This window comes from Haliotis cracherodii, unplaced genomic scaffold, assembly GCF_022045235.1.
Source record: "Haliotis cracherodii isolate W230 unplaced genomic scaffold, xgHalCrac1.p SCAF_12, whole genome shotgun sequence".
Taxonomy (NCBI): Eukaryota; Metazoa; Mollusca; class Gastropoda; order Lepetellida; family Haliotidae; genus Haliotis; species Haliotis cracherodii.
The window spans coordinates 20,491,776-20,518,271 of NW_027266267.1; the positions used below are offsets into that span (position 1 = coordinate 20,491,776).

Below are 26,496 nucleotides of genomic sequence, written 5' to 3' on the forward strand. Positions count from 1 at the left end.
CCAAGTTCTTGGGACTTATTTTTGATAACCACTTAACTTTCCTTCCACATATTAAATACCTTAAAGCTAAATGCCTGAAGGCACTCGACTTATTGAAAGTAGTTTCTAATTCAAAGTGGGGAGGGGATCAAACAACTCTCTTACACTTATACAGGTCACTAATTCGTTCAAAACTTGATTATGGCTCCATCGTCTATGGTGGAGCCTGCAAAAGTAATTTACAAAAACTCGATACCATCCATCATCAAGGCCTGAGGCTTTGCCTTGGAGCCTTCAGAACGTCTCCCATTCACAGTCTTTATATAGAAGCAGATGAGCCTTCTCTTAAACAACGCCGTTTAAAATTATCGTTACAATACATCACTAAATTATATTCTAATCAGTCCAATCCAGCTTTTGAATGCATCTTCAATCCTCTCTACGAGGATCTTTACAATAAGAAATCAACACTTACTCCACCACTCGGAATCAGAATAAAATCTCCAATATCAGCTTCGAATATTCAACTTCAAGATATAGCTCCTACTAAACTTTTCTCATCTCCTCCTTGGCAAATGGTAAAGCCAGAAGTAGACCTGACATTAACAAAACTAAAGAAATCAGATACTAACCAATTAATTTACCAACAAGAATACCTTCAACTAAGAAACACTTACGACACTTATAAATCTATATTTACAGATGGATCCAAGGATGGTGGCGCAGTTGCTAGTGCCACTGTCATTGGATCCAGAACAATCTCTTCACGTTTACCTGATAACAGTTCAATATTCACTGCAGAAGCAAACGCCATTTTTACAGCACTTAAATATGTCAGTAATCAATCTAAACATAAACAATTCATACTGTTTTCAGATTCTCTTTCATGTCTTCAGGCAATTAAAAATATGTCTTCAAAACATCCACTTTTAATCCAAATTCTTGAGTTATTTAATGATCTTGCTACTGGCCAATATGACATCGTCTTTTGTTGGTTACCAAGCCATGTTGGTATCATTGGTAACACAATGGCCGATGCTGCTGCTAAAGCAGCGCTCAACAAATCTGTGACACCACTTCTGATCCCATACACTGATTTTAAACCCATTATTCGATCTTACATCCGAGATCTTATGCAACAGAAGTGGGACGCCCAAGTAGGTATCAATGAATTACATGAAATTAAACCAAATATCGGATATACCTTCTTGGGCTGTCAGTCCAGATTTGAGGAGGTCATTATGCGACGATGTCGTATTGGCCACAGCAGATATACTCATGAATATTTACTAAAAGGTGAGGATCCTCCGTTTTGTATCCCTTGTGATGAAAGAATCACAGTCAAGCATGTCCTGCTTGACTGTGTTGATTTTTCCATCACAAGGGATAAATATTTCAATGTAAAAACAATTAAGGACATTTTTAATGATGTTAATTCTCGTTTAATATTATGTTTTTTAAAGGAAATAGAACTTGTTCATAAATTTTGATGTGTTCAATGTATTGTTTTAAAAATTGGTAGTGCGAAATTCATAACTTAGATTGTTAGTGGCTGTACCCTTGAGGGGGGTTGAAGTAGTGTAAAATTATTGTCCCCCTAAGAGGGTATGTAAGTCCCAAATCATTCGAAGTATTTTTCAGCACACTAGGATTTTAAACGTAGTATCTTCGTTATTTTAATCTAAGGCTTAACTGGTTCACTGTCGCCAGTGACTGAAGGGATGATATAAATCCTGCTGGGGTCCATGCAGGAAGCAAAAGTACTGTAAGTCCCCATGGTCCCCAGTATGGTGATCTCCCTTCCGTTGCTGACGATTTCTAGCCCATTTTTATATTGTGATGTTCATTAATGCTTACTGTTTTTATTATTCACAACTAGTTTTAAATCAAGTCTGTGATATTCTAGTTATTCTACTGTCCTTCGTCGACAGGTTTTTATTTCGTATAATTATGTGTATTATTAATGTACTTCTCGTCACGATATGGCTGAAATACTGCCGATGTGACGTTAAATCTTAACTCACTCACTCACTCACGTAAATTGCCTATACAGAGTAATCTGGGCAGATAAGAGAATATTGTTAATTCAAAACGCCTTTTTCGGCTATGTAACTATGGTTCTGTTGAGGACCAAGTCCATTATTTATTTATCTGTGACAAGTTGTAATTGGTATTGATCAGAATGTAATACAATCAATAAATCGACCACATATGGGTTATCTTTGTAAAGGGTGATTTAGTTTGACAACAGCTTAGCATTAAACGTTAGATTGGTTTTAGGAACTTCGTATTACACCCTCACAATAGCATAAAGCAAACTTAATAAGACGTGGCCTTGCTCGTGAAATATATAGTGGTTTATTTGGCGAAGCGTTACATTGCGTTACCGTTAATATAAAAAATACACTAAAATATAATTACTGTTTTGTGTTTGCTTAGTTGTAAGACTGTCAATCACACTCGCACATCGATCGTTTGCTCAAACATTTTCTAGCAAGGATAAGAATTTATGGATGAACAACTTCTTTATTACAATTAAGAGCGACGTTTCGGTGTAGGTTCTAACACCGTTATCAAGCAAATGTTAGAACCTACACCGAAACGTCGCTCTTAATTGTAATAAAGTTGTTCATCCATAAATTCTTATCCTTACTTAGTACTCCAACTTCTAAATGCCTATCAAAGAAGTCAAACATATTTGACGAAAATTAGTTCTTAGAAGAAGATGTCATCATCGTGTTGTTCAGCTGTAACAATTGGAATACTGATAGATGACGTCATTATCGCGTTGTTCACCTGTAACAATTGGAATACTGATAGATGACGTCATTATCGCGTTGTTCACCTGTAACAATTGGAATACTGATAGATGACGTCATTATCGCTTTGCTCAACTGTAACAATTGGAATACTGATAGATGACGTCATTATCGCGTTGTTCACCTGTAACAATTGGAATACTGATAGATGACGTCATTATCGCGTTGTTCACCTGTAAAAATTGGAATACTGATAGATGACGTCATTATCGCGTTGTTCACCTGTAAAAATTGGAATACTGATGGATGACGTCATCCTCGTGTTGTTCACCTGTAACAATAGGGATGCGTGTTCAACTTACCGCCTCCGTGGTCAATTGGTAGAGCGTCCGCCCGGAGAGCGAAATATCAGGGGTTCTATCTGCAGCTTGGCATTAAGGGACCAAAATATGGACTGGTCGGCTCGCAGTATACCTCTGTTTGACTGGGGTATTTTATGTTGAACTGCGGCATGGTATCTCAATGGGACACACACACACACACACACACACACACGTGCTGACTAGAAATATAAGAAATATTCTTCCTGTGTTGTCCTTGGGGATGTTTGGTTCACACAGATAATGCCCCAGAGAAACTTCTTACGGGCTGTTTGTTCTTCTCCAATTACATTTGGAACACCTACATAGATAACAGTCCGATCTAAGCCATTTACAATGCATTTAGACGTTGGATAGGTATTTAGAAGTTGGAAGAACATGAATACATGACACTTTATGGAAAAAAAACCCTTCTTTTATTATTTGCCATTACAATTCAGGGCTGATGCTTGTTCCTTCATTAGGTAATCAAGCATGATCAAGCATGCGATCCTGACGTTCTTCTTCTCCGGAATCCACAAAGGTATAACATGTGGTTGCATGCTCTGTTGGATATGTATCTAATGCAGGTGTCAGGTGCACCTCACTTTTAATTGAAAGTCCTTCGCACAATGTGCAACCTCATCGCCATGTTTTGCAAGACATGACGTACCTGAAACTGTTGTTCATTTGAGGAATAGGACTTATATGGAGGTCTACTTCTTTATTATGACGAACACAGCGTTTCGGAGTATAAACTCACTCCTTCTTCAGGTGAATTCACCCGAGTAAGTATTTACTCTGAAACGTTGTGTTCCTCATTATAAAGAAGTTGACATTCATAAATTCTCTTTCTTATGTGAATCACTTGTATACTTTATCACTTGTGTATAAATGTCTTTCAAAGACATGGTCGACCGCCTCCGTGGTCTAGTGGTATAGCGTCCGCCCGGAGAGCGGAAGATCCGGGGGTCGATCCCCGACCGCGTCATACCAAAAGACGTTAAAGGATGGTACTTGTTGTTACCCTGTCTGGCGCTCGGCATTAAGGGGCTAAAACAAGGACTGGACGGCTCGGAGTCAGTATACTGTGTCTGAGTGGGGTATTCATGTTAAACTGCGGCATGGTATCTCAGTGAGCTAGCACTATAAATCGGCATCAGTCCGGACTAGTACAAGCAGCCACACAAATACACACCCGTACATGCACGTCGCTATATAAGTGCAATAATCTTGGACGCGACGTTAAACCTCATTTCACCTCACCTCAAAGACATGTTCATTTGGGTAAATGTGTGGTAGAGTTCTGCACGTCTCTTCTTGTGTGATTACCTCAACTAATTTCGTGTAAAACTGAAACGTGAAACTGCATATCACAATGTAAAACAAACTGAAGACGTGCTTCCTGTTTTAACAAGATATGTGCTTGTGTTCCTCTGAGTTTCGGGCACAAATACTGTTACTGCTAACATAAACTAATGTCCATGGGAAAGGATTCTTATGCACTGTTGGATTAAACTGAATATTTAATGACATCACTTGTTTTGAATGTCTCTTGGGAAACTGGGTATGGGCTATCAGGTAATGTAATGGACCATGCATCACCGATCATAAGAAGCGAATGTTCGATATTTTAGTGTGTATGGTGTGTGTGTGTGTGTGTGTGTGTGTGTATATGGATATATATATATATATATATATATATATATATATATATATATATATCCAATATATATATGTGTGTGTGTGTGTGTGTGAGTTTGTATGGTATGTGTGTGTCTGTGTGTGTATGGTGTATGTGTGTCTGTGTGAGTGTGAGTGTGTGTGTGTGTATGGTGTGTGTGTGTGTGTGTGTGTGTGTGTGTGTGTGTGTGTGTGTGTGTGTGTGTGTGTGTGTGTATGTGTGGTGTATGTGTGTATGTGTGTGTGTGTGTATGGTGTGTGTGTGTGTGTGTGTGTGTGTGTGTGTGTGTGTGTGTGTGTGTGTGTGTGTGTGTGTGTGTGTGTGTGTGTGTGTGTGTGTGTGTGTGAGAAGGGAAAAGTATATTGACGCCAAAAAATGTTTTCTGGTTGATGCAACAATTAATCTAAAACAATTCGCGAACGTCTGCCATGTACCAAATTCTGCCGCTAAATAGTATATGGTTTCGGGTAGAGGCGACTATGCTTGTGGTAAGAGGCAACTAACTGGAACGGTGGTCAGGCTCGCTGACCAATTACTCAGATCGATGCTCATGATGTCAATCACTGGTTTTGTCTGGTCGAGACACGAGTATTTACAGAGCTCCGTCGTATATCTGGAATCTTGCTGCGTACTGCGTTCAAAACAACAACAACAACAACAAACAAACAAAAACAATAAATATTAATGTGATGTATTCGATTATTTTAATTACTTGCTTTCAAGCTTTCCGGCCTGCTGTGTCTATTTCATCTTCACGTCTGTCCTGGCTATCGATCTTACCGTTCAGTTCGATAATGAAGCCTTTTGTTGAACAGGTGTTACCTTTTGTGTATTACACAGAATTCATACACTTGCTATTTCCTTGTCAACAATCCTTCAGTAGTATACCTGACCCACCAGGAGAAAAGGAGCCTTATGGGTGAAAAATCACCTTTTGACTTCTCATTATATTTTAAAGCTACAGTATCTTCGGAACACAAAAATTACAATTCTCCAGCTTCAATTTATATATATGATATACGAGGACTCGTTTTTCGAATTGTAACTTGTAATAATTGCAGTTTTTAGACATAATGTCTGATGAATTGAAAGTAGACATGTACGATGAAAGGTTTTGAAATAATGGTGATATCACAATACGAACTAACGAGAGAAAAAATTATATTTGTTCGTGCAGTCCGCTCACATGGCGAGTTGATGTCTTTATGACATCATAGCACAATTGCATCCCAGCACCCACGAGGTCCCCTTTCTCTGGGTGGATCACATATATTCATGCACGCACACGCTTCGTACACGTCTTCCCATGAAGACACCACCCATTTGTTTGTTTGTAGATTATGGTAATACAACAATAATTATGTGTATTTAACGAGTCTAATCCTCCCATTGAAGCATGCTCAGAGATCTACATCACCCCGTCACCCTAGTCAATGGATTAGTGTGCACTCTAATTAGATTCTCAGCTCATTACATTACATACAGCGAGGTGGTAGAAGGTATAAAGTCAGCAGATCACCAACCATTTCCATGGACAGCTGCTCGAACGTATATAAACAGAGCAGCCAAGGATAAAAATGAAATCATATCAATATAAGAAAATAGAAATCATATCAATGCAAAAACAGAAGTTATGTGAACACTGAACTCAAAATAGATATGTCTACCCTACTCACACACAGGAGTCCCAAAGAGGGACAGAACAGAACTTTATTACGCTCAGTTTACATTTTCTTTCACAAATAGATATCCCATTCCATCTTCCTTTTTCAATTGGTAAGTGGTGGCATGAAGTACGAAATAAAAGTAGAGGGATAGCTTTATTTAGGGGTCAGCCGAAATTTCCTAGGCAGAAGGCTACCTCATAAACACTTAATGCAACAACAACACCATTTCCTGCTGGGCGCCCTGGCAGGAAAAAACACCGCATGTACCATGCGCGTCATAAGTACTCACCAGAACACAATTCTTTGGATACAAGGAACAGCAAAAACACGAACAAGATCATTTATTAACACAAGACAGCAGCAGTTACTATGGTGATTAGAGTCACGCCACGAGTCAATAAAAGCATAACAGACCATAAACATATGCTGCTCTGGTTGGTTACGACACTATAGACAATAAGCATCAACATACACTAGTAGCATTTCAATATTCTTGGTCAATGCTGACATGTCCTCACGAATTTGAAGTCGCCGGGATGTTTCGAGTTATCCGTAGTTCGAGGTGGGCAATGTTTTCAATACATATGGTACTCTGAAGGGTCATCGTCAAGTGAATGTAATTCTAGATAAGGGTGTTTCAATCTTTATATTAAAACGGAATTCAAAGTTCGAAAGCTAATCCTACCTAACTGTTATGATGTTCCATTTGAAGTTTTCTTAACGGGGCGGGGCACGGGTGGCCCAGTCGTCTAAGGCGCCGCAATTCGCTGAGCAGAGTTGCGTCCCTTGGGCACGCCAGAAACCTATGATTGTGGGTTCGAATCCCGGTTCGCCCCGATTATGTTTCTAGGTTTGTCAGCTCCATACCCGTGCTCGTGGGTTTCACCGTAGTGGAAACGTCTGAGACATGCATCACTTCGGGCTTTCCTCCCACATTAAGCTGACACGCCGTGATATAACTGGAATATTGTTAAAAGCGGCGTTAAACCCAACTCACTCACTCACTCACTCACTCACTCTTAACGGGGCAAATCGGGATTGAGGGGAAATCAGTCCTTGCACAGCTAAGCGACGCAACTCCGAATAGCCTTGACTGGACCTCTCGTGAACAGAAAAGAAGAGCCAGACAGGTGAAACTACTTAAGCTACATAATAATCAAACGAATCCTAGTTGTACGGTGGTTTGGATGGAATAGAGTGTTATAAATTTGCATTGGCAATTGAAAAGACTCAGTATAAGGTAGTGAAAAAAACCAAATTACTCTTTTTCATGCCAATTGTGTGAATGACGAGTGACATGCTTACCCTTCTCGCCAACACCTGGTGTCATCACAGTTTCTCAGTGATCCATATAGTTTTCACCGCGATATTGCCTTTTACACCCAATTGAATCTGTTCCGGGAGATAATCGAGACTGTTCCCTTGTGTTGACGTTTTGTATTTACTTCAGACAGAGTATTTGTTCAGGCAGCTGTTTAAAGCTCCACCTTAACTATACATAGCCCGCAAGGTGGCGATGTTTCAGTTTCGAACAGTGATTGACAACGTAATAATAATCAGATTATATATTCAAAACTTCAATTATTATGCAGATGTTTCAACTAGTGTTTTGGAAGAGGTCTAATTTGAAACACCAGGAGTTGCGCCAATATTTCTTACCTTGAACATAGTACATGAATACATGTATGTCACGTGCATATACATAATAATGAAAACAACCACCTGATAAATAAGTAACGAGTAAAAAATATATGTTTGTACCTACATTAGGCCTGTCCAGAAAATAATGTTCTTACGATAAACTAAATATCCAACAAATATTCAAAGACAATTTAAATCATGGATATCGTATTTTTTCACATTTTCACACACAAAACTGAGTTTGATCATTAGATCCACATGTGTCCAATGTAAGTTTTGTCCGATGGATTTGGATACAATTCGCGCACAAGTTTTAAAACACAATCTGGCATCGCTTTCCGTTTTGTCCACACCAATCCTTCATCTGCTCCCATGTCCGTTTCTTCATGTCCAAGTAGATCTCTCCATATCTATATCTCTATATCTGTTCAACTCAGTGTCTGTTGCGCTGTTTTCGAATCGACGTCTTTCTGCGACTTGGTGGGGCACCACCACGATTGCCTGTGTTGTGTCACGCATGGATAAAAAAAGGAGTATGTCCAGACATCTTCGTCATCAATCTGGTTATGACACTGATCCACTTATCTAAAAAACCGCACTGAATTAGTCAAAGTTTCTGTTGCACTTGCAAGGAAGGAGAGAAAGGTGCCTCCTTGTTGATTCGAGTTGACGGGCGGACTGACGTCAACTTGAATTGGAACTTTCTCCTAGACAAAATTACCAATGTCGTTATCGAAATGACCAATTGATAAAATTTCTGCAGAGTAGGCCTGATGTAGTAAATGTCATGTGTAGTGTAGGTGTGATGTATCACATGCCATGTGTAGTGTAGGCCTGTTATAACAGATGTTATGTGATGTGTTGATCTGATGGAGCAGATGCAAAGTGATTTGAAGGCCTGATGTAGCAGGAACCATGTGTAGTGGAGGCCTGATGTAGCAGGTGTCATGTGTAAGGTATGCCTGATGTAGCAGGTGCCATGTGTAGTGTACGCCTGATGTAGCAGGAACCATGTGTAGTGCAGGCCTGATGTAGCAGGTGCCATGTGTAGTGTAGGCCTGAGGTAGCAGGTGCCATGTGTAGCGTAGGCCTGATGTAGCAGGTGCCATGTGTAGTGTAGGGCTGATGTAGCAGGTGCCATGTGCAGTATAGGCCTGATGTAGCAGGTGCCATGTGTAGCGTAGGCCTGATGTAGAAGGAATCATGTGTAGTGTAGGCCTGATGTAGCAGGTGCCATGTGTAGTGTAGGGCTGATGTAGCAGGTGCCATGTGTAGTGTAGGCTTGAGGTAGCAGGTGCCATGTGTAGCGTAGGCCTGATGTAGCAGGAACCATGTGTAGTGCAGCCCTGATGTAGCAGGTGCCATGTGTAGTGTAGGGCTGATGTAGCAGGTGCCATGTGTAGTGTATGCCTGAGGTAACAGGTGCCATGTGTAGCGTAGGCCTGATGTAGCAGGAATCATGTGTAGTGCAGCCCTGATGTAGCAGGTGCCATGTGTAGTGTAGGGCTGATGTAGCAGGTGCCATGTGTAGTGTAGGCCTGAGGTAGCAGGTGCCATGTGTAGCGTAGGCCTGATGTAGCAGGAACCATGTGTAGTGTAGGGCTGATGTAGCAGGTGCCATGTGTAGTATATGCCTGATGTAGCAGATGCAATGTGTAGTGTTGGCGTGCTGTAGCAGGTACACTTTATAGTGTAGGTCTGATGTAGCAGAAGTCATCTTTGGGGTAGACCTGATGTAGCAGATGCTATATGTAGTGTAGGCCTGATGTAGCTGGAACCATGTGTAGTGCAGGCCTGATGTAGCACATGTCATGTGTAGTTTAGGCCTGGTGTACCAGGAACCATGTGCAGTGCAGGCCTGATGTAGCAGGTGCAATGTGTAGTGTAGGCCTGATGTAGCAGGAACCATGTGCAGTGCAGGGCTGATGTAGCAGGTGCCATATGTAGTGTAGGCTTAATGTAGCAGGAACCATGTGTAGTGCAGGCCTGATGTAGCAGGTGCCATGTGTAGTGTAGGCCTGATGTAGCAGGTGCCATGTGTAGCGTAGGCCTGATGTAGCAGGAACCATGTGTAGTGCAGCCCTGATGTAGCAGGTGCCATGTGTAGTGTAGGGCTGATGTAGCAGGTGCCATGTGTAGTGTAGGGCTGATGTAGCAGATGCCATGTGCAGTGCAGGCCTGATGTAGCAGGTGCCATGTGTAGTGTAGGGCTGATGTAGCAGGTGCAATGTGTAGTGTAGGCCTGATGTAGCAGGTACCATCTGTAGTGTAGGCCTGATGTAGCAGATGCAATGTGTAGTGTTGGCGTGCTGTAGCAGGTACACTTTATAGTGTAGGTCTGATGTAGCAGAAGTCATCTTTGGGGTAGACCTGATGTAGCAGATGCTATATGTAGTGTAGGCCTGATGTAGCTGGAACCATGTGTAGTGCAGGCCTGATGTAGCACATGTCATGTGTAGTGTAGGCCTGGTGTACCAGGAACCATGTGCAGTGCAGGCCTGATGTAGCAGGTGCAATCAGTAGTGTAGGCCTGATGTAGCAGGAACCATGTGCAGTGCAGGGCTGATGTAGCAGGTGCCATATGTAGTGTAGGCTTAATGTAGCATGAACCATGTATATTGCAGGCCTGATGTAGCAGGTGCCATGTGTAGTGTAGGCCTGATGTAGCAGGAACCATGTGTATTGCAGGGCTGATGTAGCCTGTGCCATGTGTAGTGTAGGCTTGATGTAGCAGGAACCATGTGTAGTGTAGGCCTGATGTAGCAGGAACCATGTGTATTGCAGGGCTGATGTAGCAGGTGCCTTGCGTAGTGTAGGCTTGATGTAGAAGGAGCCATGTATAGTGCAGGCCTGATGTAGCAGATACCATGTGTAGTATAGGCCTGATGTAGCAGATGCCATATGTAGTATAGGCATCATGTAGCAGGTGCCATGTGTAGTGTAGCCCTGATGTAGCAGGTGCCATGTGTAGTGTAGGCTTGATGTAGCAGTACCAAGTGTAGTGTAGGTCTGATGTAGCTGGTAACATGTGAGGTGTAGGCCTGATGTAGCAGGTGGCATGTGTAGTGATGGCCTGATGTAGCAGATGGCATGTGTAGTGTTGGCCTGATGTAGCAGATGTCATGTGTAATGTAGGTCTGATGTAGCAGATGCCATGTGTAGTGTTGGCCTGATGTAGCAGATGTCATGTGCAATGTAGGTCTGATGTAGCAGGTGCCATGTGTAGTGTTGGCCTGATGTAGCAGATGTCATGTGTAGTGAAGGCCTGATGTAGCAGGTGCCATGTGTAGTGTTGGCCTGATGTAGCAGGTGCCATGTGTAGTGCAGAACTGATCTAGCAAGAACCATGTGTAGTGTAGGCCTGATGTAGCACATGCCATGTGTAATGCAGGGCTGATGTAGCAGATACCATGTGTAGTGTAGGCCTGATGTAGCTGGTAACATGTGTAGTGTAGGTCTGATGTAGCAGATGTCATGTGTAATGTAGGCCTGATGTATCAGGTGCCATGTGTAGTGTAGGCCTGATGTAGCAGGTGCCATGTGTAGTATAGGCCTGATGTAGCAGATGCTATATGTAGTTTAGGGCTGATGTAGCAGGTGCCATGTGTAGTATATGCCTGATGTAGCAGGAACCATGTGTAGTTTAGGCCTGATGTAGCAGGTGCTATGTTTAGTGTACGTCTGATGTAGCCGGAACCATGTGTAGTGTAAGCCTGGTGTAGCAGATGCCATGTGATTTGAAGGCCTGATGTAGCAGGTGCCATGTGTAGTATAGGCCTGATGTAGCTGGTAACATGTGAGGTGTAGGCCTGATGTAGCAGGTGCAATGTGTAGTGTAGGCCTGATGTAGCACATGCGATGTTAAGTATAGGCCTGATGTAGCAGATGCTATATGTAGCGTAGGCCTGATGTAGCAGGTGCCATGTGTAGTGTTGGCCTGATGTAGTAGGTGCCATGTGTAGTGTAGGCCTGATATAGCAGATGCCATGTGTAGTGTAGGCCTGATGTAGCACATGCCATGTGTAGTATAGGCCTGATGTAGCAGATGCTATATGTAGCGTAGGCCTGATGTAGCAGATGTCATGTGTAGTGTAGGCCTGATGTAGCAGATGCCATGTGTAGTGTAGGCCTGATGTAGCAGGTGGCATGCGTAGTGTAGACCTGATGTAGCAGATGCAATGTGTAGTGTAGACCTGATGTAGCAGGTGCCATGTGTAGTGTAGACCTGATGTAGCAGATGCCATGTTTAGTGTAGGCCTGATGCAGCAGGTGCCATGTGTAGTCTAAGCCAGATACAGCACATGCCATGTGTAGTGTAGGTCTGATGTAGCAGGTGCCATGTTTAGTATAGGCCTGATGTAGCAGATGCCATGTGTAATTTAGGCCTGATGTTGCACATGCCATGTGTAATGTAGGCCTGATGTAGCAGGTGCCATGTGTAGTGTAGTCCTGATGTAGCAGATGCCATGTTTAGTGAAGGCCTGATGTAGCACATGCCATGTTTAGTGTAGGCCTGATGTAGCACATGCCATGTTTAGTGTAGGCCTGATGTAGCACATGCCATGTTTAGTGTAGGCCTGATGCAGCAGATGCCATTTATAGTGAAGGCCTGATGTAGCAGGTGCCATGTGTAGTGTTGGCCTGATGTAGCAGATGTCATGTTTAGTGTTGGCCTTATGTAGCACATGCCATGTTTAGTGTAGGCCAGATACATACTATGGGCGTAGGTTACTGACAGCGGTAGAATCTAAGTGCATGTTGGCGATGGAGCGAAAACACACGTCTTAATGTCATTGTTCCATTCCAATGGTCCCGCACACGTCATTTCCACTTTACCGGTGACGGCGCAGACCACGTACATGTTGCAGCCACTGCAGTGCGGGTATTTATCATTGAGGCCCTCACAATTGTCCACACAGCTATCTGAAACACAGTATTCTCTAAATGTAGTTTACACACACGCAACCATCTGATACATAGCGTAAATAATACTGGTATAGTGTGCTGTCACTCAGCTATCTGTTACACAGTGTTCTCTAAATATAGTGTGCAGTCACTCAGCTATCTGTTACACAGTGTTCTCTAAATATAGTCTGCAGTCGCTCAGCTATTTGTTACACAGTGTTCTCTAAATATAGTCTGCAGTCACTCAGCCACCTGTTACAGAGTGTTCTCTAAATATATTCTGCAGTCACTCAGCTAACTGTTACACAGTGTTCTCTAAATATAGTGTGCAGTCACTCAGCTATCTGTTACACAGTGTTTTCTAAAAATAGTGTGGATTAACTCAGCTATGTGTTACACAGTGTTCTCTAAATATTGTCTGCAGTCACTCAGCCACCTGTTACACAATGTCTTCTAAATATAGTGTGCAGTCACTCAGCTATCTGTTACACAGTGTTCTCTAAATAAAGTCTGCAGTCATTCAGCTATCTGTTACACAATGTTCTCTAAATATAGTGTGCAGTCACTCAGCCTTCTGTTATACAGTGTTCTCTAAATACAGTGTGCAGTCACTCAGCTATCTGTTACACAGTGTTCTCTAAATATAGTGTGCAGTCACTCAGCTGTCTGTTACACAGTGTTCTCTAAATATTGTCTGCAGTCACTCAGCCACCTGTTACACACTGTCTTCTAAATATAGTGTGCAGTCACTCAGCTATCTGTTATACAGTGTTCTCTAAATACAGTGTGCAGTCACTCAGCTATCTGTTACACAGTTTTCTCTAAATATAGTCTGCAGTCACTCAGCTGTCTGTTACACAGTGTCCTCTCAATATAGTCTCCAGTCACTCAGCTCTCTGTTACACAGTGTTCTCTAAATATAGTGTGCAGTCACTCAGCTATCTGTTACACAGTGTTCTCTAAATATAGTGTGCAGTCACTCAGCTATCTGTTACACAGTGTTCTCTAAATAGAGTGTGCAGTCACTCAGCTCTCTTTTACACAGTGTTCTCTAAATACTAGTATAGCCTGCAGTCACTCAGCTATCTGTTACACAGTGTTCTCTAAATATAGTGTGCAGTCACTCAGCTATCTGTTACACAGTGTTCTCTAAATAGAGTGTGCAGTCACTCAGCTATCTTTTACACAGTGTTCTCTAAATACTAGTATAGCCTGCAGTCACTCAGCTATGTGTTACACAGTGTTCTCTAAATATAGTGTGCAGTCACTCAGCTATTTGCTACACAGTGTTCTCTAAATGTAGTGTGCATTCACTCAGCTATCTGTTACACTGTGTTCTCTAAATATAGTGTGCACTCACTCAGCTATGTGTTACACTGTGTTTTCTAAATATAGTCTGCAGTCACTCAGCTATATGTTACACAGTTTTCTCTAAATAAAGTGTGCAGTCATTCAGCTATCTGTTACACTGTGTTTTCCAAATATAATGTGCAGTCACTCAGCTATTTGCTACACAGTGGTCTCTAGATACCATTAAAGTGTGCTGTCACTCAATTATATGTTACACAGTGTTTTCTTAATATAGTGTGCAGTCACTCGGTGGCCTCTAGATACCAGTAAAGTGTGCTGTCACTCAACTATATGTTACACGGTGTTTTCTAAATATAGTGTGCAGTCACTTAGCTATCTGTTACACAGTATCCTCTAAATTTAGTCGGGGGCACGGGTGGCCCAGTTGACTAAGGCGCCGCGATTCGCTGTGCAGAGTTGCGTCCCTTGGGCACGCCAGAAACCTATGATTGTGGGTTCGAATCCCGGTTCGCCCCGATTATGTTTCTAGGTTTGTCAGCACCATACCCGTGCTCGTGGGTTTCACCGAAGTGGTAAACGTCTTAGACCTGCATCACTTCGGGCTTTCCTCCCACATTAAGCTGACACGCCGTGATATAACTGGAATAATGTTAAAAGCGGCGTTAAACCCAACTCACTCACTCACTCACTAAATTTAGTCTGCAGTCACTCAGCTATCTGCTAGACAGTGTCCTCTAAATACTAGCGTAGTGTGCAGCCACTCATTCATCTGCTACACAGTGTCCTCTAAATGCTAGTATAGTGTGCAGTCACTCAACACATCTGTTACACAGTGTCCTCTAAATACGAGTATAATGTGCAGTCACTCAACCATATGTTACAGTGGCCTCTAGATACCAGTAAGGTGTGCTGTCACTCAACCATCTGTTACACCATTTTCTCATGGTGTTCTATATCATTCACATAGGAGTCTGAAATACACTGCTCACATGAATATCCGAAAAGAGTTATGTACAAATGGACAGGGCAACCTCGTTTTGCCCTGTACATCCTGAGTGAGTGGGCTCTTACACCAGTATAGACACCATTTCAGTTTAATAACGGTCTATTATGTAATACTGGAGATAAAAAAATCAACCTTATTGATAAATGTGTCTTTTGTTCTCACCACAAAGAAATATTTTTTATTTCGCAGTTATTACTGTATCAGTTATGCCAGTTGTATTTATAATAATAATAAATAGATAAATAAAGGGCGTAATACAAATGTTTACTCTATGACATATACGGTCATCAATATCTACACACAATTCTTTGCAAATAATTAAATAAATACTTTTGTTGGCGGTAGTAGGTTTCGTTGTGGTCGTTGAAGTAGTCGTCACAGTAGTGGTTTCCGTAGTGGTTGTAGCAACCGTACTTGTAGTACTTGGTATTGTAGTTGTTGCAGTGGTAGTAGTTGCAGAAACTGTAGTTGGAGAAGTTTCTGTTGTAGTTACCGCAGGTGTAATAGTCGTAGATGTGACCCAGGCTGCAGTTGGTGTCGTTATCGTTGGTGTTGACGATGGAGTAGTTGTAGCAACTGAAGTTGTTGTTGTAGTTGTAGCTTGGGTCGGGGTGGCTAAAGCTGTCGCAGTAGTGGTTTCTTTAGGGGTTGTAGTAACCGTACTTGTAGTAGTTGGTGTATTAGGTGTTGTTGTGGTAGTAGTTGCAACAACTGTAGTTGTAGACATTTCTGTAGTAGCTACCGCGGCCGTTATAGTCGTTGATGTGACCCCAGCTGTAGTTGGTGTCGTTACCGTGGGTGTTGACGTGGGAGTAGTTGTAGCAACTGTAGTTGTTGTAGTAGTTGTAGGTGGAGTCGGTGTTGTTATAGTTGTCGGCGCAGTGGCTATTGTTGATGGTCGAGAGAGGGTTGTAGAAGTCGTCGTTTTTGTTGTAGATCCTATCACAGCCAGAGACATAACTGTAACTGTTGAAGAAGTTGCTTCTCCAGTAGTTCTCGTGGTAAAAGACTCTGTGGTAGATGTCGTGGTGCTAAGTGGCGCAAATGCAGTGTGTGAGTTTAAATCCAGCTCGCGCACTGCACCTAAGGTGAAAATATATAAAAAGCATGTATTGCTCTTATAGTTGTAATAAAAATGATGATGATGATGATGACGACGACGACGACGACGATAATAATAATAATAATAATAATAATAATAATAATAATAATAATAATAATAATAATAATAATAATAATAATAATAATAATAATAATAATAGCCAAGGATGTGGGACATACTCTCAATGTCAGTGTTGATTTTGTTGATGGTTCTGTACTGCTGGACGGTACAGAAATGAGTGTCAACCAAGCGAAGTGCCATATCAAATCGGCCCAGACTCCGTTTTTCAAGGAAAGACTTTCTGAACGACCACTAGTACTGCATCGTGTTTATGTGCAGTGTGTTGATAGGGTCAACGGTATACAGTATCTGACGTATCCAGGCCAACAAATCTGATCTGGTCCTTTTTGATACATCCAATGAAATCATTTACATCATTGAATTTTCTGTCCCTTTTGACACGAATGTGATTGACAAGTTTCAGGAAAAACATGGCAAATATGCAGACCTTGTTTTCCAAATATCACGCTTTCATCCCCAGTAACAGGTTGTTCGATTCCCAATTGATTCTCCGAAAAGCTCTCGGTAGAACCCAAGAGCATTTTGCACAAAACTGTTTCAGGTGCCTGTGCTAAAGAAAAGGCCCCTAAAGAAAGATGCATGTAATGTATCGATCAGATTTTAGAACCACCTTAGCCAATGTCACGCATTTATCTACCAGTGACTCCACCAAAGCAAATGCCATGACATTGCCACACCCACACCCACACCCACGCCCACGCCCATGCCCACAGCCACGCCCACGCCCACGCCCACACCCACGCCTACAGCCACGCCCACACCCACACCCACACCCACACCCACGCCCACACCCACGCCCACGCCCACACCCACACCCACACCCACACCCACATCAACACCAACAACTTTCTGCTTGTGTGTATAACACACCTGTCAACCTGGTTACACATATGAGTTGCTATTGTTCCTACCTCCGTCCAGACACAGGTGCCCGCTAGCTGCAGCAACAGGTACACACACCTCATCTACAGAACACGGTTGACTTGCACAAGGATGGGCGCTCTTCTGACAAAATGAAAAGTGTATTTTCGGTTCAAAAACTAGCATCGTAACCTCGGAACATGCAAGTACATTCTGGATATGACTTTGTGTAACAAACGTCGTTACAAAATTTTTACATTTCAAAATCCACCATAGTGTGTTGTCAAGGAATTCGCCTGAACAAATACGCTAATTTACTCAACAATACCCGGTCATATTGAAATCATGCATGTATAGAAATTGCATCAAGTAGAATCGAACAACCGTGCTACAAGATTAGAGTCTACACATACGGGAATCAGACATCACTACCAGAACTTTATCTAACCCTCCCTAGAAAATTGAGCCATACACACTTGGGCCAACCTGCCCCCGATAACCTGTCATCATACACATTTCTCTGTCATTTTTATGAGTCTAAGTTTTCCTGGTTTTAATGTTTTCCGGTAAAATAACACCATGAGCAGTATCAAACAAGATAATTTAGACAAAAAGAGAATATATAACAATTTCCCTCAGAAATAATTTCAAAGGTCAAAATTACACGCAATTCTAGTCTAGCAGAATATCCAATGAAAAAGAACAAGAACAGTTTAGAATGGCACAAGTATGTTGTATTCTGATTTACATCCTGGGTGAGTTGGCATTAACGCTGCTTACAGTTTTCCAGTTATATCACCGCGATTCAGTTAAATCCGGGAGGAAATCCCGAAATGATGTACGTCTCAGGATTTGGTAAAGTGGTGTAGACCATGGATGACTGAGAGTGATCAAATTTGTATCCTAACTATTGACGGAAACAATCCACTTATGTTGTGCAACATCTTCTGAGCAAGAGTCGAATAACGCTCTTTGAAATCTTGGATCTCTAAAGTTGTGAAATGTAAACACCAAAGGCTTAAGCTGCTGGAATATTGCTCAAAATGAAGGGAAAGTTGACTATTGGAAAGTTGAAGTCATCCTTCTTGCCATACAATCTTGAGGAGAGTTTTTTGTCACTCTGAATCTTTATGCATATATCTAAATATGAAACAGATGAAACAGTCTCACTGGTCTCCTTTGTTGCTAGTTGAGATGGGTAAATCAGTGGACGTGGATCAGTACTTCTATAACACTGACATAATGCTCCGACATGGCCATCAACTACCATGTCTGCTGGTCTCCTTTATATCTAGTTGCGGTTGGTAAATCAGTGGACGTGGATAAGTACTTTTATAACACTGTCATAATGTTCCGACATGGCCATCAACTACCATGTCTACTGGTCTCCTTTATATCTAGTTGCGGTGGGTAAATCAGTGGACGTGGATAAGTACTTCTATAACACTGTCATAATGTTCCGACATGGCCATCAACTACCATGTCTGCTGGTCTCCTTTATATCTAGTTGCGGTGGGTAAATCAGTGGACGTGGATAAGTACTTTTATAACACTGTCATAATGTTCCGACATGGCCATCAACTACCATGTCTACTGGTCTCCTTTATATCTAGTTGCGGTGGGTAAATCAGTGGACGTGGATAAGTACTTTTATAACACTGTCATAATGTTCCGACATGGCCATCAACTACCATGTCTACTGGTCTCCTTTATGTCTCGTTTAGGTGGGTAAATCAGTGGACGTGGATAAGTACTTCTATAACACTGTCATAATGTTCCGACATGGCCATCAACTACCATGTCTACTGGTCTCCTTTATATCTAGTTGCGGTGGGTAAATCAGTGGACGTGGATAAGTACTTCTATAACACTGTCATAATGTTCCGACATGGCCATCAACTACCATGTCTGCTGGTCTCCTTTATATCTAGTTGCGGTGGGTAAATCAGTGGACGTGGATAAGTACTTTTATAACACTGTCATAATGTTCCGACATGGCCATCAACTACCATGTCTACTGGTCTCCTTTATATCTAGTTGCGGTGGGTAAATCAGTGGACGTGGATAAGTACTTCTATAACACTGTCATAATGTTCCGACATGGCCATCAACTACCATGTCTACTGGTCTCCTTTATGTCTCGTTTAGGTGGGTAAATCAGTGGACGTGGATAAGTACTTCTATAACACTGTCATAATGTTCCGACATGGCCATCAACTACCATGTCTGCTGGTCTCCTTTATATCTAGTTGCGGTGGGTAAATCAGTGGACGTGGATAAGTACTTCTATAACACTGTCATAATGCTCCGACATGGCCATCAACTACCATGTCTACTGGTCTCCTTTATGTCTAGTTTAGGTGGGTAAATCAGTGGACGTGGATAAGTACTTCTATAACACTGTCATAATGTTCCGACATGGCCATCAACTACCATGTCTACTGGTCTCCTGTATATCTAGTTGCGGTGGGTAAATCAGTGGACGTGGATAAGTACTTCTATAACACTGTCATAATGCTCCGACATGGCCATCAACTACCATGTCTGCTGGTCTCCTTTTTATCTAGTTGCAGTGGGTAAATCAGTGGACGTGGATAAGTACTTCTATAACACTGTCATAATGCTCCGACATGGCCATCAACTACCATGTTTTCTCATCAGCTAAGTGTGATGACGTCATCAGCTGAAGTTGAAATGCAGCTGCTATTCGCATCCACGTGATCATAAGGTAACGCAGACAAAATAAAACATATACCTAAGTAATTACCATCGATTTCTTTATGTAATTCTGCCTTTTACGTTCGTCTTTCTTTCCACTTTTAAAAATGTCCATTATCAGCATAAGCTTTCTGTAACCCGACAGTGCGACAATGACAGAAATTGCAGCAAATGTCATGCTTGTATGCAAACTGCCATTGTTAGGATCTTTTGTGAAGAAAGAATCAATGGAGCATGCACCTGTGACACATGCATGCACGAGTGAGAGAGTGGACTGGATATAACGCCGCTTTAAACAGTATTCCAGTTATATCACGGAGTGTAGGCTTAATGTGGGTGGGAGAAAGGCCCGAAATGATGCAGTTCTTGGACGTTTACCACTTCAATGAAATTCACGAGCATCACTGAGTCCCAATGTTTGAAAGAAGTTGCTGTTCTCAAAGATCGACCTCAGGACATTTGTCTGTGCAATTTGTGATTCAATAATGCTAGACTAATTACATGCGTCATTAGCAAGAAGTACATGCCTTGCCCTTCGGTCTCAAGGTGTACAAGACCATTGGGCAAGTAAGATAAGTACATTCCTCTTCTAACACTTGTAACTAATAATGCAAATCGAGTCTCTACAGGTATCACAATGTTTGATTGACGTCATATGACGTTGCATGCTTGTCACGTCACGAGTGAGCCTTCGAGTTACCAACCTCCTATGGATATATATGGATATATATGGTTATATAACACTTGCGCATATATGGAATTCAGCGTTGAACATAAACGTAGAACACAGAATGTGGATATAATTTATGATTAATTTGGCTACCAGACATAGGCTTAAGAAATAACTCGACACCTTAGACTTTGGATCTTTGTAATATCTCTCCTAAAACACACATATAGGGGTTTCGACATATTTCATAATACGAAATGAACACGGGCGGACCTTAGCGCAAACAGTTTAACATTCGTGAGTTGCTTAGAAAGGTTTTCAAAACTTTAAAATGTCGAAAAGGAATTGAAAATCTTCGCCAGACCATTTAATACCCATGTTATATTTTACCACATCAAAATCTTAATGGGCCTAAATTTTACTCTTCCCTTATAATTTCGGAATAGGATGGTACACAGGAGGGACAAATTTAAGAACAGAATATCTGAAGAGATCCCAGGTGAATATAAAACAAATCATACCATTCCAAGAGGAGCCATGGCGTCCGAGTATACATGATGCCTGCTGACAGAGAAGGAGTCAGGTGAGGTGTTCCTGGTGTCTCTGCTGAGCTGACACAAGCCTGTCCCTGTAGCCCAGGTGTAGGCCCTGCACGGAGTGGAGTACCAGCACAGAGACTGACACAGCGTGAAGCTGGGGACGCGAGTCTCTTTGAAAACACCGGACACGAGTTGTCCTGAGATGACCGTGTGTCCATTCCCTTGAACTGCCATTACTGTGGCATACAGAATCAGCAACAACAATTTAACTGCACTCTTTACGAAAGGCATATTCCAAGATTTCATACGGCAATGTAATAATCGCATGTGCCAGGGAAATGTTAGCATTAGATCCGCGTGGTTCATCTGATGGATTCTGCAGTGTCAAATAAGCAGAGGACCTTGTTATCGACAAGTGACAGCCGCCACCTCGTTAGGGAGTTAATTGAGTGCAGAACACCTGCTGTAATTTGCTAAGTGCATCGGCTGAACATGAACTGTGAGCACAATGAACCATGGGCACCTCAAATTTTCTCAGTGTGAGAAGGAATTTAAAGTTGTACCAAATGATTATTTCAACGTACAACACAAACCATAATCATATGGCAACGATATCCGATCTGGTTCTTATTAGGAAACAGTGAGTCATGGACTCACATACCTATAAACAGTCTTTCTTTTAATTTCCGTCGCTATTATAAGTATGTCATTTACGCTAATTGAAATCTACGTCGCTGGATAATCGAGACTGACGTTGACGTTTTATGTTTAAATAACATTTTAAATACTCACGAATCAATCATTGAACATTAGTACAACAAAACAATTATATGAGGATGCTTTGGAAACTATAACAATTATTTCGTAGTCGTTAACGTACTACGTGAAGTTACAAAAACCTGCACTTCATACAAATGGAAATCATAGGAAATAGAAGACTTCAGTGCATGCAGCTGTTGGTATGGTGTGTGCTTAAAATGGTGGACGCTGTCGGTAACGTTGCTGAGTGTGATTAAAACATAACAACGTGATAGGCAGTATCCTTCAATACTTTAATATCGATTCTCACGCTTGGCCATCAAACATACGGGCAATTAGCTTAAATAATATTACAATAAGGAAGGAATCTCGCACTGAAAAATCATGGACAGGGGATTTAGTGTGCACAGTTATTCTATTTATCAATGTCTACTCACAGTACAGTTCCTGCTCAAAACGTCATTTGAAACAAACGAGGCGTTTTCAGGTAAGGCTTTTATTTACGTAGGTTACATTAATTAATATAACACAGAACATAAATTCAGCGCATATGTTTTTTAGGAAAGGGTATGGGCACTCGCATTTTTAAAATGCGCATTTATATCTAAAATCAAGAGCTCGCATTATTTCCATGTGGCATTACATTCCTGTTTTACAGTATATACCAGATAGGAAAAGATTGACTTTTTAAAGTCTGAAAACTGACTTGCTGGACGTTTCAGATTTTTGTATTCCAAGCAAACACTTGACTTATTGAAGGATGATAGCCTACTCTGACACATGAGTATAACAGCACAATACAGTTGTCAAAGATGTCCACAAACTTAGCTTTACGGTTAAATCATTGAACCAAAGCAGGTGACATTCACGATAAATGTGAACACATATACAGCACAAATACATTCATGTGCACAACTAACATTTAAAGATGCAAGGTTCTAATTCCATGCGGGGCGGTCAGGTTGCCTAGTGGTTACCCCTAATAAATAATAAAAACAATCAAACTTAATGCCACCCCGCCCCGAACTTGGATGTGCAATGACGGTTACTCACACCTCACAGCTGTCAATGGCTGACACTACTGTGTTTACATTCTCCGTAACAAGTTCAGAAGTTACATGAAGCAAGATGACAACCCCGATCTATGATGTGATTTAACATCAATCTGTAGATTTGAATGATTTGAATAGGAATGAACCTGCTGGTACAATATGATTACCAATGGAACCGAGTAGTACTGAACAGCCGCTTTTTAGGCTGCAGGCTGGGTGTTTTGACACGAGGGGTCAGTTTCAAGATTTCACGGATTCAACAACAGCGTGAAAGATAAATAATGTGATCGTGGTGGGCCAGAATCAGTTTCGTGTATGATTTTCTTAATTGTGCGTGTTCTGAAATGAATCACAAGTTTGATGAGTTGCTATCATCCAGTGTGCTGTTGATTGTCGGTTGTTTCAATGAGGAAATCGCCTGCTCCGATTCTCATCACTTCAGAACAAGTCCCTAAAAGTTCCATAAACATTACATTTGTATGCAAAAGATATGCCTTTGTTAAATATTGTAATGTCATCTTCGAAACAGTCAGCCTAGAACGCAAAAAACATCCGATATCAAACTACCGTATTTCCTCTAATTAGACGCTAGGCCGTATATTTATTTGGCGAAAGTCGTTGACTCGGCGTGTATTAGACATCTGGCTTGTATTAGAGACCCAGCGTGTAATGGTGGAAATAAAGATACGTTTTACAGTTCATATGGGGGCGATCGATTGGCAGACATTTTTTTATGAATCGATACGTAGGGTATCGATGTATTCATACGCACGTTTTTTGTGTGAAAAATCTTTACATATTTCAATGCGTTTCTTCAACAAAAAGGAAACCTCTTTTTAACCCATCAGAATCAAGCATTCGTCAGTGTCATGGTAGAATTTTCAGTAAACAGCAGACAGTCATTTGTCAGAGGTCGGTGGTCCTTAGTCTGATGTCAGTACTCATCAGCCAGTAGACAGTCATTTGTCAGAGGTCGGTGGTCATTATCCTGATGTCAGTAGTCAGCAGTCAGTGATACGCGATCAGTGGTCAGTAGTCAGTAGTCAATCTTTAGTCATTGGTCAGTGGTCAGTGTTCAGCAATCAGAGGTCAAGTCAGAAATCAGAAGTAGACAGTGGCCAGTTGTCAATTGTAGTAGTCATCAGGAGCAACCAACATCCAGTGGTCAGAGGTCAGTAGTAAGTAGACAGTGGCCAGTTGTCAATAGTAAAAGTCATCAGGAGCAATCAATATCCAGTGGTCAGAGATCAGTAGTAAGTAGACAGTGGTCTGTTGTCAATAGTAGTAGTCATCAGGAGCAATCAATATCCAGTGGTCAGAGATCAGTAGTAAGTAGACAGTGGTCTGTTGTCAATAGTAGTAGTCATCAGGAGCAATCAATATCCAGTAGTCAGAGGTCAGTAGTAAGTAGACAGTGGCCTGTTGCCAGTATTAGCAATCATCAGGAGCAATCAATATCCAGTAGTTGGAGGTCAGTAGTAAGTAGACAGTGGCCTGTTGTCAATAGTAAAAGTCATCAGGAGCCATCAATATCCAGTAGTCAGAGTTCAGTAGTAAGTAGACAGTGGCCAGTTGTCGATAGTAGTAGTTATCAGGAGCAATCAATATCCAGTAGTCAGAAGTGTGTGGTAAGTAGACAGTGGCCTGTTGTCAATAGTGGAAGTCATCAGGAACAATCAATATCCAGTGGTCAGAGATCAGTAGTAAGTAGACAGTGGCCAGTTGTCGATAGTAGTAGTCATCAGAAGCAATCAATATCTAGTAGTCAGAGGTCAGTAGTAAGTAGACAGTGGCCAGTTGTCAATAGTCAAAATTATGTAATGGCAAGTGGTCAATAGTCATTCGCCATTGGTCACTGGTCAAATGTCAGTGGTCAGAGGTAAATAGTCGACAGTCAGTCAGAAGTCAAAGGTCAGTAAGCAGTAGTCAGAAGTAACAGGTCAGTGCTAGTCGTCGGTAGTCATTGGTTATGTCAGTGGTTTGTAGTAAATGGTCACTGGCCAGTGGACAAAAGTCAAAGGTCAGGGCTTAGGAGTTAGACGTCAAAGGTCAGAACCAGTGGTCGATAGTCATCAGTCATTGGTCATTTGCCAAATCAGTGGTCATTCTTCAGTCGTCAGTCGTTAGTAATCATTGGTCAGAGGTCAGTGGTGAGTGGTCATTCGTCCAAGTCAGAGATCAGAGGTCAAAGGTCAGAGGTCATTTGTCATTCGTAAAATGTCAGAGGTCAGTGGTCAGGGGTCACAGGTCAGTGGTCAGTCATCAAACGTCAGTAGTCTGAGGTCAGTGTTCCTAGGACAGTGGCCAAAAGTCCATGCCCAGGAACCAATGGTCAGTAGCCAGTGGTCAATACTCAGTAGTCATCAGCAGCATTCAATAGTCAGTGGTCTGATGTCAGTAGTCAGTAGTCAGTGGTCCGTGATATATTGGCAGTGGTCAGATGGCAATGTCAGATGTCAAGGGTCAGTATTCAGTAGTCAGTAGTCAATAGTCAACAGTCAGCGGCAGAGGTCAGTATACAGTAGTCAGTTGGCAGATGTCAGTTGGCAGCGGTCAGTATACAGTAGTCAGTTGGCAGATGTCAGTTGGCAGCGGTCAGTAGACAGTAGTCAGTAGGAATTTGTAGGCGGCAGAGGTCAGTATACAGTAGTCAGTCGGCAGATGTCAGCGGGCAGCGGGCAGTAGACAGTAGTCAGTGGGCGGATGTCAATGGTCAGAAGTCAGTGGCAAGAGGTCAGTGGGCAGATGTTTGAAAGAAGTGGGCGGATGTCAATAGTCAGTAGACAGTAGTCAGTGGCAAGAAGTCATCGGGAAGTGGGCGGATGTCAATAGTCAGTAGACAGTAGTCAGTGGCATGATGTCAGTGGCGTCAATGCTAAGTGGTCAGTAGGCACTGGACAGTGGGTAGATGGCAATGCTCAGTAGTCAGTAGGCATTTGACAGTGGGTGGATGTCAATGATCAGTAGTCAGTAGGCATTGGACAGTGGGTAGATGTCAATGCTCAGTAGTCAGTAGGCATTGGAGTGTGGGTAGATGTCAATGCTCAGTAGTCAGTAGGCATTGGACAGTGGGTAGATGTCAATGCTCAGTAGTCAGTAGGCATTGGAGTGTGGGTGGATGTCAATGCTCAGTAGTGAGGAGGCATTGGACAGTGGGTAGATGTCAACGCTCAGTAGTAAGTAGGCATTGGACAGTTGGTAGATGTCAATGATCAGTAGTCAGTAGGCATTGGAGTGTGGGTAGATGTCAATGATCAGCAGTCAGTAGGCATTGGGGTGTGGGTGGATGTCAATGCTCAGTAGTCAGGAGACATTGGACAGTGGGTAGATGTCAGTGCTCAGTAGTCAGTAGGCATTGGACAGTGGGTAGATGTCAATGAGCAGTAGTCAGTAGGCATTGGAG

General features: G+C 42.0%; 1 protein-coding gene across 1 annotated transcript; it reads right to left on the reverse strand.

Moving 5' to 3' along the window:
* Positions 1 to 12,836: 12,836 nt before the first annotated feature.
* Positions 12,837 to 21,630, reverse strand: LOC139457634 (uncharacterized). Its single transcript, XM_071238989.1, has 4 exons — positions 21,265 to 21,630; positions 17,406 to 17,499; positions 15,642 to 16,394; positions 12,837 to 13,012 (listed from the first exon to the last, which is right to left on the reverse strand). Exons 1-4 carry the CDS (start codon positions 21,628 to 21,630, stop codon positions 12,837 to 12,839), a joined length of 1,389 nt encoding a protein of 462 aa, XP_071095090.1.
* Positions 21,631 to 26,496: the final 4,866 nt, after the last annotated feature.

Coding starts and splice junctions, on each gene's coding strand:
- LOC139457634 (XM_071238989.1), bottom strand. CDS start 21,630: ATGCTAACATTTCCCTGGCACATGCGATTATTACATTGCCGTATGAAA. Junction 17,500..21,264: donor CCATGGCTCCTCTTGGAATG/GTATGATTTGTT, acceptor TCATTTTGTCAG/AAGAGCGCCCATCCTTGTGC. Junction 16,395..17,405: donor GCACCTGTGTCTGGACGGAG/GTAGGAACAATA, acceptor TTTTCACCTTAG/GTGCAGTGCGCGAGCTGGAT.